The sequence below is a fragment of the Limulus polyphemus genome, unplaced genomic scaffold (assembly GCF_000517525.1).
Source record: "Limulus polyphemus unplaced genomic scaffold, Limulus_polyphemus-2.1.2 Scaffold1070, whole genome shotgun sequence".
Classification (NCBI taxonomy): domain Eukaryota; kingdom Metazoa; phylum Arthropoda; class Merostomata; order Xiphosura; family Limulidae; genus Limulus; species Limulus polyphemus.
Genome location: NW_013666680.1, coordinates 1 through 17,836, shown reverse-complemented (window position 1 = coordinate 17,836; position 17,836 = coordinate 1). Strand labels below are relative to the sequence as shown.

General features: G+C 32.2%; 1 protein-coding gene across 1 annotated transcript in view; it reads right to left on the bottom strand.

Moving 5' to 3' along the window:
- LOC106461976 (neuron navigator 2-like) overlaps nt 1–14,275 on the bottom strand; it is a gene marked incomplete at its 5' end in the record, with an annotated part of 19,065 nt that extends 4,790 nt beyond the window's left edge. Inside the window, 10 exons of the mRNA XM_022389102.1 lie at nt 220–420; nt 541–659; nt 4,530–4,726; nt 5,129–5,200; nt 7,271–7,375; nt 11,310–11,420; nt 12,632–12,803; nt 13,161–13,235; nt 13,940–14,033; nt 14,186–14,275. Of these exons, the coding sequence (XP_022244810.1) occupies nt 220–420; nt 541–659; nt 4,530–4,726; nt 5,129–5,200; nt 7,271–7,375; nt 11,310–11,420; nt 12,632–12,803; nt 13,161–13,235; nt 13,940–14,033; nt 14,186–14,275 (1,236 nt within the window). The remainder of the gene's footprint in view (nt 1–219; nt 421–540; nt 660–4,529; nt 4,727–5,128; nt 5,201–7,270; nt 7,376–11,309; nt 11,421–12,631; nt 12,804–13,160; nt 13,236–13,939; nt 14,034–14,185) is intronic.
- Between the last annotated feature and the right edge of the window lie 3,561 nt (nt 14,276–17,836).

Sequence of the window (17,836 nt, the reverse complement as noted above, 5' to 3'; positions counted from 1 at the left end):
ACTGGCAGAGATGAACGGATGGACAGAGGAGCAGAAAGCTGTATATCTGGCAACAAGCTTTTATTAAGTAAGGACTTGTGTCACTAAAGTTTCGTCGGAACGAAGTTACGGAAAGTTAATTAACAAACGGAGACGTAACAATAATTATATAAAAGTGCTAGAAAAATCTCATAATAGGGCATATAGTTATTTCTGAGGTACTGGAACTAGAAAACTTACTAAGGGATCAGGTTCTACTTCACTTTGAGAGGTAGGTACACTTTTTGGTCCTATATTACGTTTTGGGTGACCTTCATAGCAGACATCTTCAGGACGAAGATTCACCAGCTGGGAACAGTGTGGCCCACTCACTGCTGACCATGGGTATGATTTTTGAACCCATTCGGTTGGATCTTTCCAAGGTGCTCTATGACCATAAAGCTGAAAAATGAAATATCAGAAATAGAATGATCATCATATTTGCTCTATAATATTAGGATAATAAAATCACTAAAAAGCAAGGAGCTTTTAAAAATGATTAAGGATCACAATATAATTTACCTGTAATCCTTCTTTTACAGCTTCCATGAGGTAAGGAATAATGCTGTAATTCCATAGGTCTGTAAACCATACTTGGGAGCTAGAAACATCTAATGGACAAGACAAAAACAATCTTGGACCTAGAACAAAACAGACAATGAAAGTATAGATGAAAGACGTATATGGAAAACAATGAACTGATGCAGACAAAATAAACTCCTATTACATAGAAAATACATGGTTGAATACATACTGTATCAAGTTCCTGTTATAAACATAAACCATGTGGATATTACAGTTGTCAGGGGTTGGAATTGGCTGTTTAAAAACTTAGTGCTGGTAGCTCAGTTGGTAGAGCACTATTATGAGTTGAGAGTCTAGGCTCAAGCCCTTGTCAATACAGATTTCTTCACATCTTGACTCTAATATTGGTGTCCAGCTAGTGGGTATCATTCCACCTCTGAGGGTAAATTAAACCATGTGTATGTGCGTGTAAAAGCTAGCTTGGTGTACTGATTGTGTTGCCAGCTCAAGTGTGTCCTGATGTTCACTTGAGGACATACCTTGTATGAGTAGAGGAAGAGAAACTGTAATAGTCAGAATCTTGTTAACTCAATTAGTGGAGCATCAACTTCTGGGGTGAGGGTCCCAGGTACATATTAATACATGTTAATAGCTTAATCAGAACTCTGATTTGTATCACAATGATACAAATCAACAGGTTCAGCACCAGATTAATACACCTGGTTCTTGGGCCCGACATTAAATCCAAATGTATAATTGTATAAAAAACTACAATTAGATCATAACAGGAGCATTAATCTCACCCTTTTACTAGAACATTTGCATGTGTAAAATAGCTACATTTAGCCTTTGTAATGCTAATTCAGTGTTATTTTGTATATTCTTGGAAATTAATTTCTGTATTTTTGAGTATCATTTGTCTGGGCTTAGAGACATGTTGTTTTTCTGCAAGTATTACCTCTTTCCTTTGTTCCAAAATACATTTTTAATCTGATTTTAAACACAGTAGTTATCTTCTATGAAAAATGCTTCTTGCTTCTTAAAATGTTGTTGACATTTTATGATTTGCCATAAAACTGATTATCTTTGAATATGTCATCTTGATTTGACTGAAAATCATGGTTAAGCACATCAAATTTTATGCTAAAAAGGCTCACAGAAATGATAAAACCAGCCAGTTATACTCAATGTGGATATCTGTTAGGATTTATGTGTGCTTATAAGCATTATGTTTTTGCATTTTTGTATTATTGTACTGTTTGTTCTTTCAGGCATTATCAATGATTTGATAGCATTTGATATGTTAACAAGCATTTGTTGAAATATATATAAATTATTTCATTGTTGATATCTCTAATAATTTTAAGTCAAAAAATAACTGCAATTTTAAAATTACCATTACAGTTCTAAAAACAGCAACACTTATTCAAGATTTTAGTGCTTGTAATTGAACTGACGAATTCTACAAATTTAAGTAAACTATGCAATTCTTCAGTGCTTCTCTTGTGATTTTTGATTGTATATCTTGTTATTTATTTATATAGCAATACTTGATTATTTCAGCCAATGGAAGAAGAAAAACTTTGTACCCAACTGTTTGTTATCTCCCCTCTCTCCTAAAAAAATATATATATATATTTATATAATTATAATATCTCAGTTCACCTAAACTTAAAATATGAATTCTTCAGGACAAATTAGCTGACCTTGATTCTGAAGTTGTGAAAGTTACATCAAGAAATTCAAATGTTAACAAAATATTAGAATATTTGAGAAAATTATAGGTCTAATAATAGTGATAAAAATTATGCTACATTTTTTTTTTCAAATTCCTCTTAATCAGGCCATTTTGGATTCTATATCAAAGACACATAAATATAAGATTTTAAACCTTGTTTTATGTCTGCAATCACATATCATTGCCCAGTAGGTCTGTTGGTCAATATCAGAACTCATCAGCAAGATATGATGGCAGATAAAGATCCAATTAAAATATATTTTATATGCAGATTTGGAAACACAGGTAAGGGGATATCTCTATATTTGTCATCAACAATTTGTGAAGAATTTATCTGGTTGATGAGACAAAAGGTTTTGCAAGTGATTTCACAAAGGTAAAGGTAGTAAAGTATTTCTCAACTGTTGTGCAGACTCCATACCAAGGAATGGATCAGCTAATGTAGAGGATATGTTGATACCTCAGGCAAACCAACTGAAAGATTTTGGAAATTTAAACTAATGCATGTCCTGGTGCTGAAAACCATGCAGATATGGCATTAGGAACTTTACAAGAATTGTAAATTTTGGTTGTAGTGGCCAAAGTTACAACAACGCCAGTAACATGACTGGAAATACAGTCACCCACAAGTACAAATCAAAGATGTAAACCATTAACTAAACGTATGTCCTGATCTGACCACTTTCTTAATATTGTTGGAAATTGTGCTGCAGGACCTTGTGTTAATGCCATCATATTTGTTTAAATTTTTACAAGCACTATTTAACTTCTTCTTGGTATTAACATGCTCTTAGGAAATTCTAACCAAATGTCCGAAAGACAAAAGACATGCACTGAAATCACTCTCAAGGACTGATAGCTAAAACACTTGCCACTCTATTTCATGAGTGAAATGAAATTATGCAAGAACTTATTGAAACAACTGTTTAGAAGTTAGAGCAGCATGTTTCAAGTGATGAAGCACCATATGGCTTCAAAAATAGAACAACTTGAAATTGCAATTAAGTCTTCAAGCACTTCTTTGTATAAGGTTGGGACAAACTAGAGCACTGTTTTATCACTTTACAAGTCACTTATACAGTATATTAAGAAAAAAAACTTTCATGATTATGAATGTACTTTATGGTGCTTTTCAATATAAACAAGTATCAAGCAGAAAGTCAAAGAGCTAGATGAAGAAAGAGACTATTTGATGACTGATGATGTTGAAACTGATCAGCCAATTTTCACATTCTTATACACCATCCTTGAAGCAGAATTTGAATTTTTAACAGAATTTTAAGATATGTTCAACACAGATTCTGGAAGCTGTTTACAAACTCAAGTGCATTTACAGTAATGACTTCACAGATATTTTCCCACATGAATTCCTGCTACTTTGTCAGTTGTTTGTTAAACAAGACGTAAACAAATCTGCTATCAACTTGCACAACATTCTGTAAAGCAGAGGAAATTGAAAAACATTTTATATTGAAATTGCACTAGGCTTTATTCAATCTTACCTGCTGTTAGCCGCTAAGATGAGAGGTCTTTTTCCACAAAGAAGGGTGTTGTTTTGTTTTTGTTTTTAAGTTAAGCATAAAGCTACACAATGGGCTATCTGTGCTCTGCCCACCATGTGTATTGAAACCCGGATTCTATAGTTATAAGTCCGCAGACATACCGCTGTGCTACTGGAGGGCAAGAAAGGTGTAAAGAAATGAACTAAACAGAACTATGGGACAGCAGAAACTGTGTGATCTCTCAATCATGACCATTGAACATGACATAACTCCTAACCTAAGCTTTGAAGACACATCAATTTGTTAACAGAAATTATCAAAATATAAAAATTCACCAGTAAAAAGCAATAATGTCATATTAAAACACAATGTTGGTACATTCTGTTATTATTTTCAAACCATGAAGTTAACGGAGGACTATTTATGTAACTAAAAATAATACGTAGTGAAAGGGCTTTGAATTAACATAGAACCTCTGAGTTGCACTTTCCTTTAATTTGGTCCCGATCCTGTTACATATAAAGTATCATACAGCAATAATGCAACTATATCTAGTTTTATAGAAGTTTTTAAGACTTTCTTTTTCTTTCTCAAGATCAAGTAACATGTTGAATAAAGAGTTAAAAACAGTACAATTGGAGTAAAATTATTGTGGATAGTCATTAAACATGTATTAGGCTTTTTTCCTGAATTAAGTGTATGTTATCACGAATGCTAAGTTCTTCTAAGAGAGGACCAATCCCTACCAATAGTAACATCAGAAGAACTGTGAGTTTCCAGGAACTTGTTGAGATGATTCCACACTGTAGGGATCCAGTCAAGGATTTTGATAAGTTCTGGATTTTGTACTCCACTATTTATCTCTACTTCAACTTGTTGTCTACGTAAAAACCTTCCTAGAAACCCATTCACAGGTTCCATGTGATTGGCATACAAGACCCATCTAAGAATGGGGAGAAAAAAAGCACAATGTTAGGTGAAATCATCATCACAATTTATGAATTAACAACAGTAATGTAAAAAATTATCATCAACACTATAGCAATTGACAATAGCTACATAATATAATATTAAAAATTTTAACTATTCTAATGTAATAGAAAATGCTAACTTGTATTTTTAAAAAGACTTCTTTCAGTGTTTATAAAGAAATGTTTTACCCAATGATGTAAGTATTTTAGACAGAACAGCATGCACAAACTAGGTCAATTTACATTAATCAATATAAGCAAGAATTGTATTTACTGTTAACTATGGATACCATCACAATTATATTAACCACTTGATACATTTTTATTCCATTAACCTAATCAAGAATATAACTAAAATGTATTAAGCCTGTCACCTGAAATTGTGGTGTAGCTGGAGGTTTGTAGCTGAGCAGGTAACCTGGTTCATTGTACCTATGATAAACGGACTGAAAAACAAAGGTATATTCATCTTCTGATATTGTTAAAAAAAAAGACAGTTGTTGGCACATGATTCAACTTTTCTGGTATGGTTGTTTATGATTTCTCTCTAACTCAACTGTGTGTAGAACTAACGTAAGCTTAAAATGGCCATTGTTTATTGTAAAGAAATATCATCTAAAATAAGAATTACTGAAGAAATGCTCAGAGCATCTCTGATGATCATATATAATCTGTCATTACTTTCCTAATTTAACAATACACAACAAATGTTTCATGTTTGAGGCACATTTCACAATTTAATTAGATGGAGATATTGGCTCTTCTTAGAGTTAACAAAACTCAGGGTCCTTTGCAGAACACTCTCCAACTTATATGCATCAAAATTACAATTCAGTGAAACTTATGAAGTAAATTTAACAAAATCATTTGAAATCTAAAAATCTTTAAAGAGTAAGGTTACTTGAACCTGAAAATATTTTATTTACTCTTGTTTTAATTTTTTTTATTATCAATATCAGTGAGCTTCAAAATGCTCCTTTACCACTTATACATTAAAAGATTTAATACAAACCTAGAAAATATTGTTACGTCTCCGTTTGTTAGTTAATTTTCCGTAGCTTTGTTCCAATGAAACTTTAGCGACACAAGTCCTTTCTTAAATAAAACTAGTTTATTCTTTCTGACTACAACTTTACGATACACTTAATTTCAACAGTCGCTCTGTAACAAACGTTATAATTCTCAACAAAGTTCTCACGTGCTTAACAATATTCTCTCTGACTGCAGTTCAATTACTCATTACCTCTGTTGTCCTGTCACGATGTGAATGTCTTATATATACAAGACTAACACATATCTAGTAAATGCTAGGGCATTCTTGAAGGAACAGGATATTTCTAGAAAGGGGTGGTGTGATACTAGTTACGTGACCTCGCTGATGCAACAATATAAATCAACTTTTGCTGTTTCTTTTATGAACATTCATTCCACCATTATTTCTAAAAATATTTTCAGATATTTTACTCTCAGAATAACATGCACAAGTTTCTAGCTGCCAGATATAGATACTTTGATAAAGTTTATTTGTTTGTTTAGAATTTTGCGCAAAGCTACACGAGGGCTATTTGTGCTAGCCATCCTTAATTTAGCAGTGTAAGACTAGAGGGAAGGCAGCTAGTCATCACCACCCACTGCCAACTCTTGGGCTACTCTTTTACCAATGAATAGTGGGATTGACCATTACATTATAATGCCCCCATGGCTGAAAGGATGGGTGAGCATGTTTAGTGGGACGGGGATTCGAACCCGCAACCTTCAGATTGTGAGTCAAGTGCCCTAACCACATGGCCATGCCGGGCCACACTTTGATAAAGATACTTTTTTGTTCAGTACTAAGTCTATTTTCAATGTATTCAATACTATTTCATGTTTACTGAAAGCTCAAAAATCCATAAGAAATATAACTAAATTGTTAAAAGAAACTAAAAGGTGTCATGTCTCCTTTATTTAGAGCATACAGAATGCAAGTGTATATCAGAAGTAAAACTTATCAATTTTGATTAAGCAATATAATGCAAGTAAAATATTTCTCTTAACTTTAATTAAGTTATATATATATATATATAACTTAATGAAAAACAATATGCCATGAATGTTTTCATCATAATATGTTTAGGTTATAGATTTGAAAGTTAAGCACATAGAAAGTCCCATTTTGTGTCAACTGCTACTGTTATTGGACTACAACTTTTAATGCACACTTTAAAATGTATAGTTAATTTAAAAAGTCAGGTAATATTTAATGTTTAGTGAGAAACCTACTGAAATGAATAATTAATTAAAATACAATAACAGCAACTTTTACAGTAAGCAAGTTCTGATTTTGTTTAATAATTACAATGTTTATAAACATAGTATCGAGTCATCATCAGGTCAGATACTATGGGTCAAAACATTCTACTTATCAAAGTAATATTATCAAGTAATATTTAATTGTGCAAGGTTGATCTTAGCTACTAATAATACATATAAAGGACAAGAGATATCTGAAAGAAGAATTCTACAGAAATACATACCTATTCTGATACTTGGCACTTAAAAAACCATTAAAAACTTCACTGAGTGAGCCAACAAGGTGGAGATTATCCAGGATTATCACAGTTGGAAGGTCTGAACTATTCCTAGAAAATTACACATATGTTTAACAAACCCAATGAAATATGTTCATCATATGCACTTTAATTATGACATATTATACAAGAGTCATGTTGTAGTATTGAAAATGTTTGTGTCTTACCCAAGTTATAACTTAACATTAGTCATGAGAGACATGTGAAGGACAGAATAGGTATTATCAAAATTTAGTGCTTTTAATGTGATGTGTTTACTTTTCAACTATAAGCCTTGAAATTAGCTCACTTTTAGCTATTTTAATCTTTAGTTGTAACTTAGTATTTTTAGTTTTTACTTTATTGTTGTATAAAGGCATATTTTAGCATATGGTTTTGTTCTATATGAAGTTTAACTGATGTTAATAAGTTTAGAACAGGATGTTTTGTTTTACTTTCATTATTGACTTATACATTTTCAAGTTTTTTTAAAAAGTCATTAAACTGATCCTTTAAAACTATGAAGTTAATTATTTGTGACTTAAAAAAATAAATATAAAGAAAGAGTACTATTGAATACAATTTTTGTTTTTCAAGATTTAAAGGACAGGACGTTTGTCATGTAGCTATACAGTCATGTTGTAACTCAGTTCAAGTTATATTCTATATATATATTCTCTATCTTACCTTTCCTTTAAGACTTAAGCTCTGATAACAAGATTATTTTAGAATAAGTCAATATTTCTGGAAACAACAACCAAAAACAAAACTGAACACTGACAAATGCTCTAATACCTGAATTTTAAGTTCCTTATAAAATACATTAACTCTATAATTCACAAACAAAAATGCTATTTATTGTGATCTGTACATATGTTGTAAAAAAGGGCCAAATGAATTTAAAAATAGAATTAACACAGAAACACGAGAGCTTACATTTCTAGAATAAGAGTGGTTACCAAACAACACTGCAATAACAATTTGGGATAAGAATGCCTAAAGTGAATTCTAAATTTGGGCTATTCTCCAACTAAAAAAAAAAGTAGAAATATTGTGTATATGAATTACATATATAAAGAAGTAGTGAAAATATTTTCTCAATATTCAGACAATAACAGAAAGGTTATATTTTATCTGTTAAACTTGATGCAGTTTACATTAAATAATAACTAAAGGGAAAACTTGTGCTTCAACATAAGAAAGTTTTTGGGTTGTGATATTTTGTATTTGAATGCACAATATTGTTTTAAATGTACAGGCAGTGCTGTATATTTAAGGTAATTAAAACAGTTAAATGATCTGCCTAGAATACTCACGTATAAAGTTAGGTACATAGAGTTCTGAATGAAACTGATGGCCATGTGAGCACCACAATAACTGCAAGGTTAAGCCTATTCTATAACATGTGATACCCACAACACACCTCTAGTACAAAAGACACTCCTAGTTGAATGGTTTGATCAAAAATGACAAACCAATTGACTTATCTAGTAATAGACACAAGATCTAGCAAAGCTTTCCAAACTTGGGTATTGGGGCAAATATTAAAACTCATTAGGATGACGGTACTGGTACTCTAAGTGTTTATAAATAAATGAAGAAACTTACACATAAAATCTTAACACATAAACAATGCTGTCTGAGATGTGGCTCTGAGGGATGACAGATCTAGTCCACAGATACTTTACCTTTTGCAATGCCTAGAATTATTTGCACCTTCCTCTCCCTTAGGCATATAGTGACATCATTCATACTTCCTTATTCCTAATTTCATTTTTGCAAAGTTTAATGAAGTTTAAAAAGATATCCATGCATGCACATAAACATACGTTACTATTTCAATTATATGGATTCTCAAGAATAATTGAAAAACAGAAATGAAAATGTAGGAAAGTTTTCGTGCCATATGAGATTATTCATATTTTGTTCTTCATGCTCACTGGCTTCAAAAGAACTAATATTTCATTTAAATATGATTAATAATAATTACCATTAAGTCTGTTAATTTTTTCTAAAAGCTGAAGAACTATAAAAAGTTTAAGTTATATAGATTAGAAACAAAAATATGACTGAAAAGAACCTGAGCTTTGATTGGGCTTTTCTTTTTTTACTTGCGATGCAATTTCATGGAACATTAATAATAACTGAATTTGTGGAACTTTAATCTTTAAGTTAAGAATAATCATTTCATATATTATTTAGTTCTAATCAGTTAACATAAGAATCAAGGTTCATGATAGCAAATGATTCCTGGTGAAGTATATAAGTGAAGTGGCTACACTAAATACTGTGTTATACTGTAAATCTGGAAATGTTTATTGTAAATTGATTTATAGCCATTTTGTGATACTATCAGTTCTTGAATATTAGAATCTCAAAAAAAGATGGATGATGGATACTTCTAGATTAATAAGTTCTTCTTTTAATGACCAGCAAAAATTATAAACAAAAATAAAACAATTGAAATTTACCATAAGTTTATAAAAATCAATATATGCAACAATTTACAGACTTACAGTATTTACAAAAGTTAGAGACACAACTTATTTAAATCGATAAGTCCTTCAAAACATTTTCAAATAATATACATGATCTATTTTAATTATTGGACTCAAAGTAACTAAAAACATGCTCTCTCACAGACAATCACAATAATTTATATTTATTAGTTTCAGCAATTCTAACATAATGCTGATCTATAATCTCTAAGTTTTGCATGCCCAAGGTAATAATTAAATCAAGTCTTATTGACATATGTCAAGTCAGCTAGTCCTAAATTTAATAAAGTTTATCTTTCAAACATTAGAATATTACAAGTTTTTTATCTTTTTTTTGGCCATTTTGGTATGAATCTTTGCATGGTCCCAGTGATTAGTGTGCTGGACTGTGGATACGAGTTTTCTTGTTTTTCAGCCTGTTACTGCGGAAAAAAGAAATCACAATTTGCATTTTGGGGCCATTTTAAGAGTGATGGTAGAATCCTACTATTCACTGTGATAAAAGTTAGTGGTTGGAGCTGTTCACTGCTGCCTTCTCTCTAGTCTATGCTAGCCATCACAGATAGACTTTGAGTATCTTTGTGTGTTAATTCAACAAAAAACAATAAACAAACAATCAGAATCAAGAATAATGTTACTCACCATAAGACAGCATCTGACAAAACTTGCCTAGCTATGTGTAATTGTGTATGCTAAATAGAATATACATTTAGTAATTCTTTTTAAAAGCATAATCATATATTAAAGTACAATAAAATATAAAAAAAGTAACGGAGATGTTAAAACACACAAGATTGTTAACTATAGAAGCTTTAGCATTGATGTCTTTCCCTGAAGTTTTTAAAAGTAAAACAGTTTCAAATCGAAGTATTTCTCTCATCTAACTTTTTATGTGCTCTATAATGTTTGAATTACTTCTGAAATAGAATGAGCAGTTTCACTTTAAGAATGTTTTTTTTGTAAGAAGTAACTGCAATTTCATGTTGGCTTAGTAAATTAATCCAACAAACTAGTTGATTGTGAATAAATACAAGTTCACAGAGAATAATTTACTTTTAGATTCAGCAGAATTTGTTCTTTATTCTGGTTATAAATTTGATTTTATACAATAAATGAAACAATCAATCCAATTGAAGAAGACAGTACAAAAAATGCAGACAAATTCAAAATTTGTGTAACACCATCTGTTTCTTGCTAGAACACAGTGTACATGTAAAATCACTTGAAAAGATTTATTTTGAGCATGCTCTAAAGAACTATTGTTTCAATATGAAATGGACTTTATACCATATGCTACTGAAAGAAATGTAGTTAGAAATTCAAGATACTGTAAAACAACGATAACAAAAGAAGATGTGTAATTTTATTTTTACAAGTTTTGATTCTCAGTGAATATAATTTATTATTTAAACATACAAATTCAAATCATAGAGAACAATGACAGTTCTGTATATGATCTCTCACTATCTGAATACCTGGCTACAAAACAATAAATTGTCTTCCCTCACCTGCTCTCACATTGTTCAGCTATAATGGACAAGTATTGTCGAAGTTCTTTGGCTGACTTGTGATCCACACTGAAGGTTGCTATAGCACCACCTTTTACATCTTTACCACTCCTAGACAGTAGTAAACACACTGTGTTAAATTCAATTGTTTTATTTGATTCATTCACTAAAACCATAGCATGAGTGGAGGTTATTACAATACCAGGACTCAAACACTAACTACTCTGAAGTATTTTGGGAAAACTGTTCTGTTTTATTCATTTATTGATATAACTTAAGATATTTTTTACAGAAAATTCAACAATTCTGTGTTGAAAATATAAAGGAAATATAAAATAAATTACTGAATGTCAGTCAAACAAAACAAGTTTCTTAAGTACAATTATATTCTTAATTCTGATCTGATTTATGCACTTTAATATTATTGACACAAAAGCTCTTTTAAGGTTCAAATAGTCTAACAATCTTTAAGATTTCCGAGTAACCATGGAAATATGAAATAATTACATAACTCAGCTCAACAGGATATCTTCAGGACTTTAAAAATTGGTTCTTAATTATAAATGTGGTATTCCCAGGTATACCTTTCAGGCAGTCTCCACAGATAACAGGATGTTTTCTCAGGAAATATATTATGGAGTATATCTGATTCTGAGTGTGACTGAGTTTAAGGAGGAAAGGCACTGAACATAGGGTAATAAAGTGAAAACACATTTTTGTTCTCAGAAAAACACAATCAAAGTTACAAGTGCACTAAAGAGCACATTGCTTTTACTGGATAAATTTAGTCCTAAACCAGTGTAGATCTTTCGAGAGCTGTTCCAGACTAAGAGAGGATAGTTATAAATAAGATACTAAAATGCCCTATCTTGCAAAAGTGCAAGAGACACCCTAGGGGGAATGATCTAAAACAATAAGTAACTCGAATAAAAGATGCTTAGCCATATTCCTTGACCAATGTTTTAATGCTAAAACTACACATGGCTAGAAAAATGTACGTGTGAAAAATTTTGAAAACTCTCAGGAAACTTGAAATGTTCACCTTACACTAAAAAAGGAAAGAAGTACTAGGTATACTTATATACCTCAAGTTATCATAGATCAATGAAAAGCAACTTTACACGACTTAGACATTTTTACACAGCAAATGGTCATAATGAAAAATAATCTAAAGACAAGGACAAAGACCTCAAATTCTATAGTTGTGTTATACAAGATTTTTGTTGTTGGACATATCAGTAATGAAAGAGTTTGATAAATTTTTATATTTTCTTTGCTGATGCTAAAAGTTAAAATGCTTTCATATTCAAATGTGTACTTACCTGAAGGCAAGAAATTCAGCTAGTTTCTGTGCAAGATAAGTCTTGCCAGTTCCACTCAACCCACATAAAATAAGTCTTCTATGTTCTAACAACAAAGATATGTAGCGTTGAACAAGTGACTTGGGAATGAGAGTTTCAAAAACTAAAGCATCTATGGAATTCTGTTTTGTACCTGAAACAGTTTAAAAGCCATAATAACTAGGTTTAGCAATAATCATATATATATATAATATAATTAATATTATATAGTTTTATTTTTATCTATAATTACAGTTCTAATTAGATTTTTTTCACTCAAGGGGATACAAAGATAGGGTACATTTGTTGTTGTGCCACTATATATTCATTGTATGTGTCTGTTTCACTTTGTCACCTTGGTGGAATTTTGTTACTAGCAAATATAAATACACAATATTCATCAAAATATTATCTTGTATATATAACTATGAAATTGTAATATTTGGGAAAAAATGTGTTTCTTTGTCAATTCTTCTTGAAATGTAAAAATAACTAAAAATATTTTCCCTACCTTTCAGCATGATATGTATTTGCATATTATCTCCCACTAAGTAACCACAAGGTAATAAGTCAGGAACTTCCACCTCTGGAACATAAAACACAACAGGTGACAAAAGAATAAGACCATCAAAGGTTCACTAACTCTTTTTTAAAATGTAGATAGCTTCTTTTATATTCAGTTAAGAGAGATGCTTAAGATACATATATATAAAAATTTACTTTTCATGTATATTTCACCATTCAAACCTACTAAATTTAACTATCTACTTATTTTGCATTTACTGTGTATGTACAATAAGCTAAACAGTAGTTCTCTTCTGGAAAAACTAGCAATTATAATATCCAAAAATGAGTTTAGAGAAGTTAAGAATATGTTTATTATTGGCCAGAACATTCAAGTTATTTTTAAACGAAACAAATTTTGCTCAATATTTGTATGGATTGTTCTTTGAATGGTTTATGCTAAGATATGACCAAAGTCATTTATTAATAGATAGTTATAACAAAAATAAAATTTTAAATTAATAGGCTTAACTAAATACACACTAATTCTGATATAAATGTAAGCTTAGGATGTCCTTGAAGGAGCTGCTGTACAACAAACATTTATATTATTCTTGTGTGTTTGATGTTTACTCATACAAAAGTGTATGATAACACTATGTTGAGGATATTTCTTGTTTCTATATTGCTATTTCCTTCAAATGTTACAGGTAATATCTTTACACTATCAGTAATGAGTACAATAATTTTGTTCCCACTCATAACAACCAAGATAAAAATATTTACCTTTTGATCGAACCACATCACCAATGTGGTAGCTTAAAATGCTTTCAGCACACAAACCTAGGTTGGAAACAGGGTCTATCCGCAGGAGATAATCCTAGTTATAAAGAAGTGAACAATCAGACATTTGATAAAAATATTTACTGTATGGCGATGATAAATTATTTAAAGATTAGGTTAAGATCTGAAATTTTATTTGAAATGTTCAGAATAATCAAGTAATTACACAGAAAGAGTTGGAGCTCCTACCTTGAATGTTCTTTTCACAACATTGTCTAATGAGTCCCACTTAGTTGTAGCATTAACAGAAACTGAACCTATAAATACTTCTTGAGGAGTCTAGAACAATATAAAGACTATTATTTTCACTACATTTGAACATAAAAGTAAAATACAAATGTACTAAAAAATTAAATATATAAACCAATAAATAAATGCAGTATATTTTTACAATGATAAAAAAGGCATAGGTATGACAAATACATTTCATTAAATTATCTAATTCTTTCTAATAATATTTATAGTCATTAACAGTCCAGAGAACAAATTAACAAAATTTTATCCATCTTTCAGTCCAATTTAAGTTCTACAGATTAACCTTTTCCTGCATTTAACCTTAAACGTATTAATAAAAATATATTCATTCTGATAGGACAAAAACAACTATTATTCCCTTCCCAATACTAATGTTGCACTGATTTGAAATACTCACATGAGATATGAGGAAAGATATTTTAACACTAACATAGCATATGGACAATGAGGGACCAGTTGGACCTTCCAGGGTTTCCTTGTACACCAACTCTTGAGAAAAGTAAAAGTTTAAACCCACTCCTTTATTTTTCAGGAAATCATTAATTCCTCTCTTAAACTTCTGTAAAGTGATGGCCTCCACTACTGCTGACAGCAACTCATTGCATATATTCAACAAACTTAAGCATTATTAAGTTATAATTTATATTACATAATAGTGCCTGTAGTACTAATTCCTATGGAATTGTTGTTATTGCAATTTTCTTGAAAGATATGTTAGGTTCTTCAAACTATTAGATCATATATTTAACAGATTTAAGTCTGGCTTTGTTGTAATCTTCTGTTAGATCTAATCATATCTGATTTTATGTTCTGTATCTAAGAGACGTACTTTAATCAACTAAAAACTATATACTGGCTAAACCCACATTTGAGATTAGCAACACTAACAATACCAATGTCTACAAAACATAATAAAGATATTTTCTTTTGAATAGCTTGGTGCCCACTTAGTTATTGAGCATATATAAAGTTCTTGAAAGAGCATTTGGTGGGAAGTTATAATTTTCCTATACTGAAAATATATTTCTGATAGGTACTTACTTCTGCTCACATACATAGCTATTCTCGTTCAGTGCTACCCTCTATTTGCAAAATTTATTTCCCATGCCACAAGCCTTTTACTCCCACGTACTCTTTGGTTCACATGGTTCAACTGATTCATGCATGCAAATTGTCATGCGACAAACCTCCACCAACAGACATGTCCCATACACACGTTGGCTCATGCAACTCCCTACATGCTATTCTACCTAACTATCACTTCGACTTTAGGCAGAAACTGAAGCACTGGTGGACATGGCGAGGAAGGGTGGGAAGTGTGAGCAGAAGTAAGTACCTGTCGGTAATATATTTTAAGTGTAGGAAAATTATAACTTCCAACAAGGTACCTTACTTCTGCTCAAATACATAGCTAGAATCCCACATTGAACAGGTAGAGGGACCGGTGCAAGGGAGACAGTATAACCATCTTTCAAAAGGATATGAAGGACACCATCATGAAGGAATCCTCTAATAAAAGAATTATATATGGGACACTGCACCAATTCTATACCATGTACACTTTTCTTCCAGATGTGGAAAAGGTGAGACAGATCTGGGTGGACAACTCTGAAGAACACATCCCAATGGGAGAGAAAATGATTGGACAGTGATCCGAACCACAAACATAATAATGTCAATCTCCTTGATGAACAAAATGTGGGTAAAAGAAGGGATGTACCCCAAGGTGTAGAGTGGCTAGAGCATCCAAAACTAGACTGCAGGGAACCAACATCCAGGCGGGGTAGGAAAGAGGATCATACTATTTTCACCTCAAGTTCAGCCGATGGAGGGAGAAATTCCCACCATCGATCGGGCACATGTGATCAGAGCAAAATACATACATATCCCACACAAAGCAAACAAATCAGACCACCTCAAGGACAGTAAAATCCTCAGCATAAAGACATCAAGGGTTAGTACAAGAAGAAAAGCAAAGCAACCACAAAGTGCTCCAACCATGCCCCACAACACCAAAGCAGTGCACCCGAAGCACAATGAGTGAAGTACCATACACCCTCTGAACACATGTATGAGGACTTACGGTGATTGGTTCAGCTCTAAATACAAATCTCAACTGCAGGGAACCAACTTCCATGTGGGGTTAGGATGAGAGATCCCAATCACTGTGGGGACTCACTCCAAAGCTACAACATCCCCTCTGAGAAGCCAATGCAGAAATGGAGCATCTTTTTTGGAGGATTTCCATCAACTAAACCTGCAGAACATCATTGCCCTGCTCTCAACTGAATGGATTTATCATTTATATTGTATATTTACCATTCAGAAGGATACCTCCATGGTCCATCTCCCCACCAACTTGGAACTGGAAAATAGTAAGGACTCTCTTACTCCACTGGAAGAAAATTGAAGGGGGGTGAAGACATGGTGGAGAGTCCAGAGGAATATACACACTGGAGACAGTGCAATGGGTGACCATGAAACCCTATTCTGTAAAGCAGACCAAACCCGATTTATTCAACCTAAGATATGGGAGGGATGAGCAGCAATCCAATTCTGCTTTACACATGGGTCAGTACAGTCCAGAACAGGCATATTTATGAAGCAATTATATTGCAAGGAATAGCCTGTGAGTGATCTTGTGGAACACATCATCTTTAGTATATGTAATAGTAAAGAACAGTGTGCATTTAGTGGCCATGGAAATTACGAAAGTGAAATAAACATGGCATTACAGTGCAGATTTGAGTACGTATCTAAGTGATTGAAGTATACTTGCCACAGAGTGGGATCCTGATCAAAACATGGGACATGCCCCTGAAAAATATATATATAATGAAAGAAAGAAAACTTACCCAGTAATAGTTCTACTGAAGTCTGAAGAATGGCAACAGGCAGGATATGATAACCAGATGAGGAAGAAACAGCAACAAGATACAGATAATGAGAGATGAAAGTATGCAGAGTGGTCCACATGCCCACTTTAAGAATTTCCGCCAAAGGACAATGCAGATGAGATGCCAGGAAAAGTAAGGTGCCTAATCTGATGGGAAGACACCCAAAATAACTGATGGGAAAAAGAAGACAAAGACGAATAAGCCAATCGAATTAAAGGTCAAATCCATTGGTAAAGATTGAAGAAGAGAGATCACAAACAGAGGATAGTTGCCAAGGGATGTATAGACTGGAACAGTTATGATGGAAGTAAGCCATGCAGGCGATATAACAACGAAGAGCACGAACTAGACATAGAAGTCTATCTGGATCAGACCTGGAAAAAAGGTGGGAAATTGAAGGAAGGGAAACTGGGAAGAAAGAGGAATTACCCTCCTAAGCCGCCAAAGTTTTGGGAAGGAAAGATCAATCCAAGTAAAGGAGAAGATACGAGGAATGGTAAAGATTATGTGAAACATCGATGGCAAATAAGTCTGACCAATGATGTCTACAGGCTAAAAGGAGGAGGAAATATGCTTTAACCCTTTCCAGATGGATCAAAGGCCATGTCATTGTGTTTGTTGACTCACATTCAAAATTTTATTGAACTACTATATCATGAATTTATGTCAATATGTTTGGTATCAAACT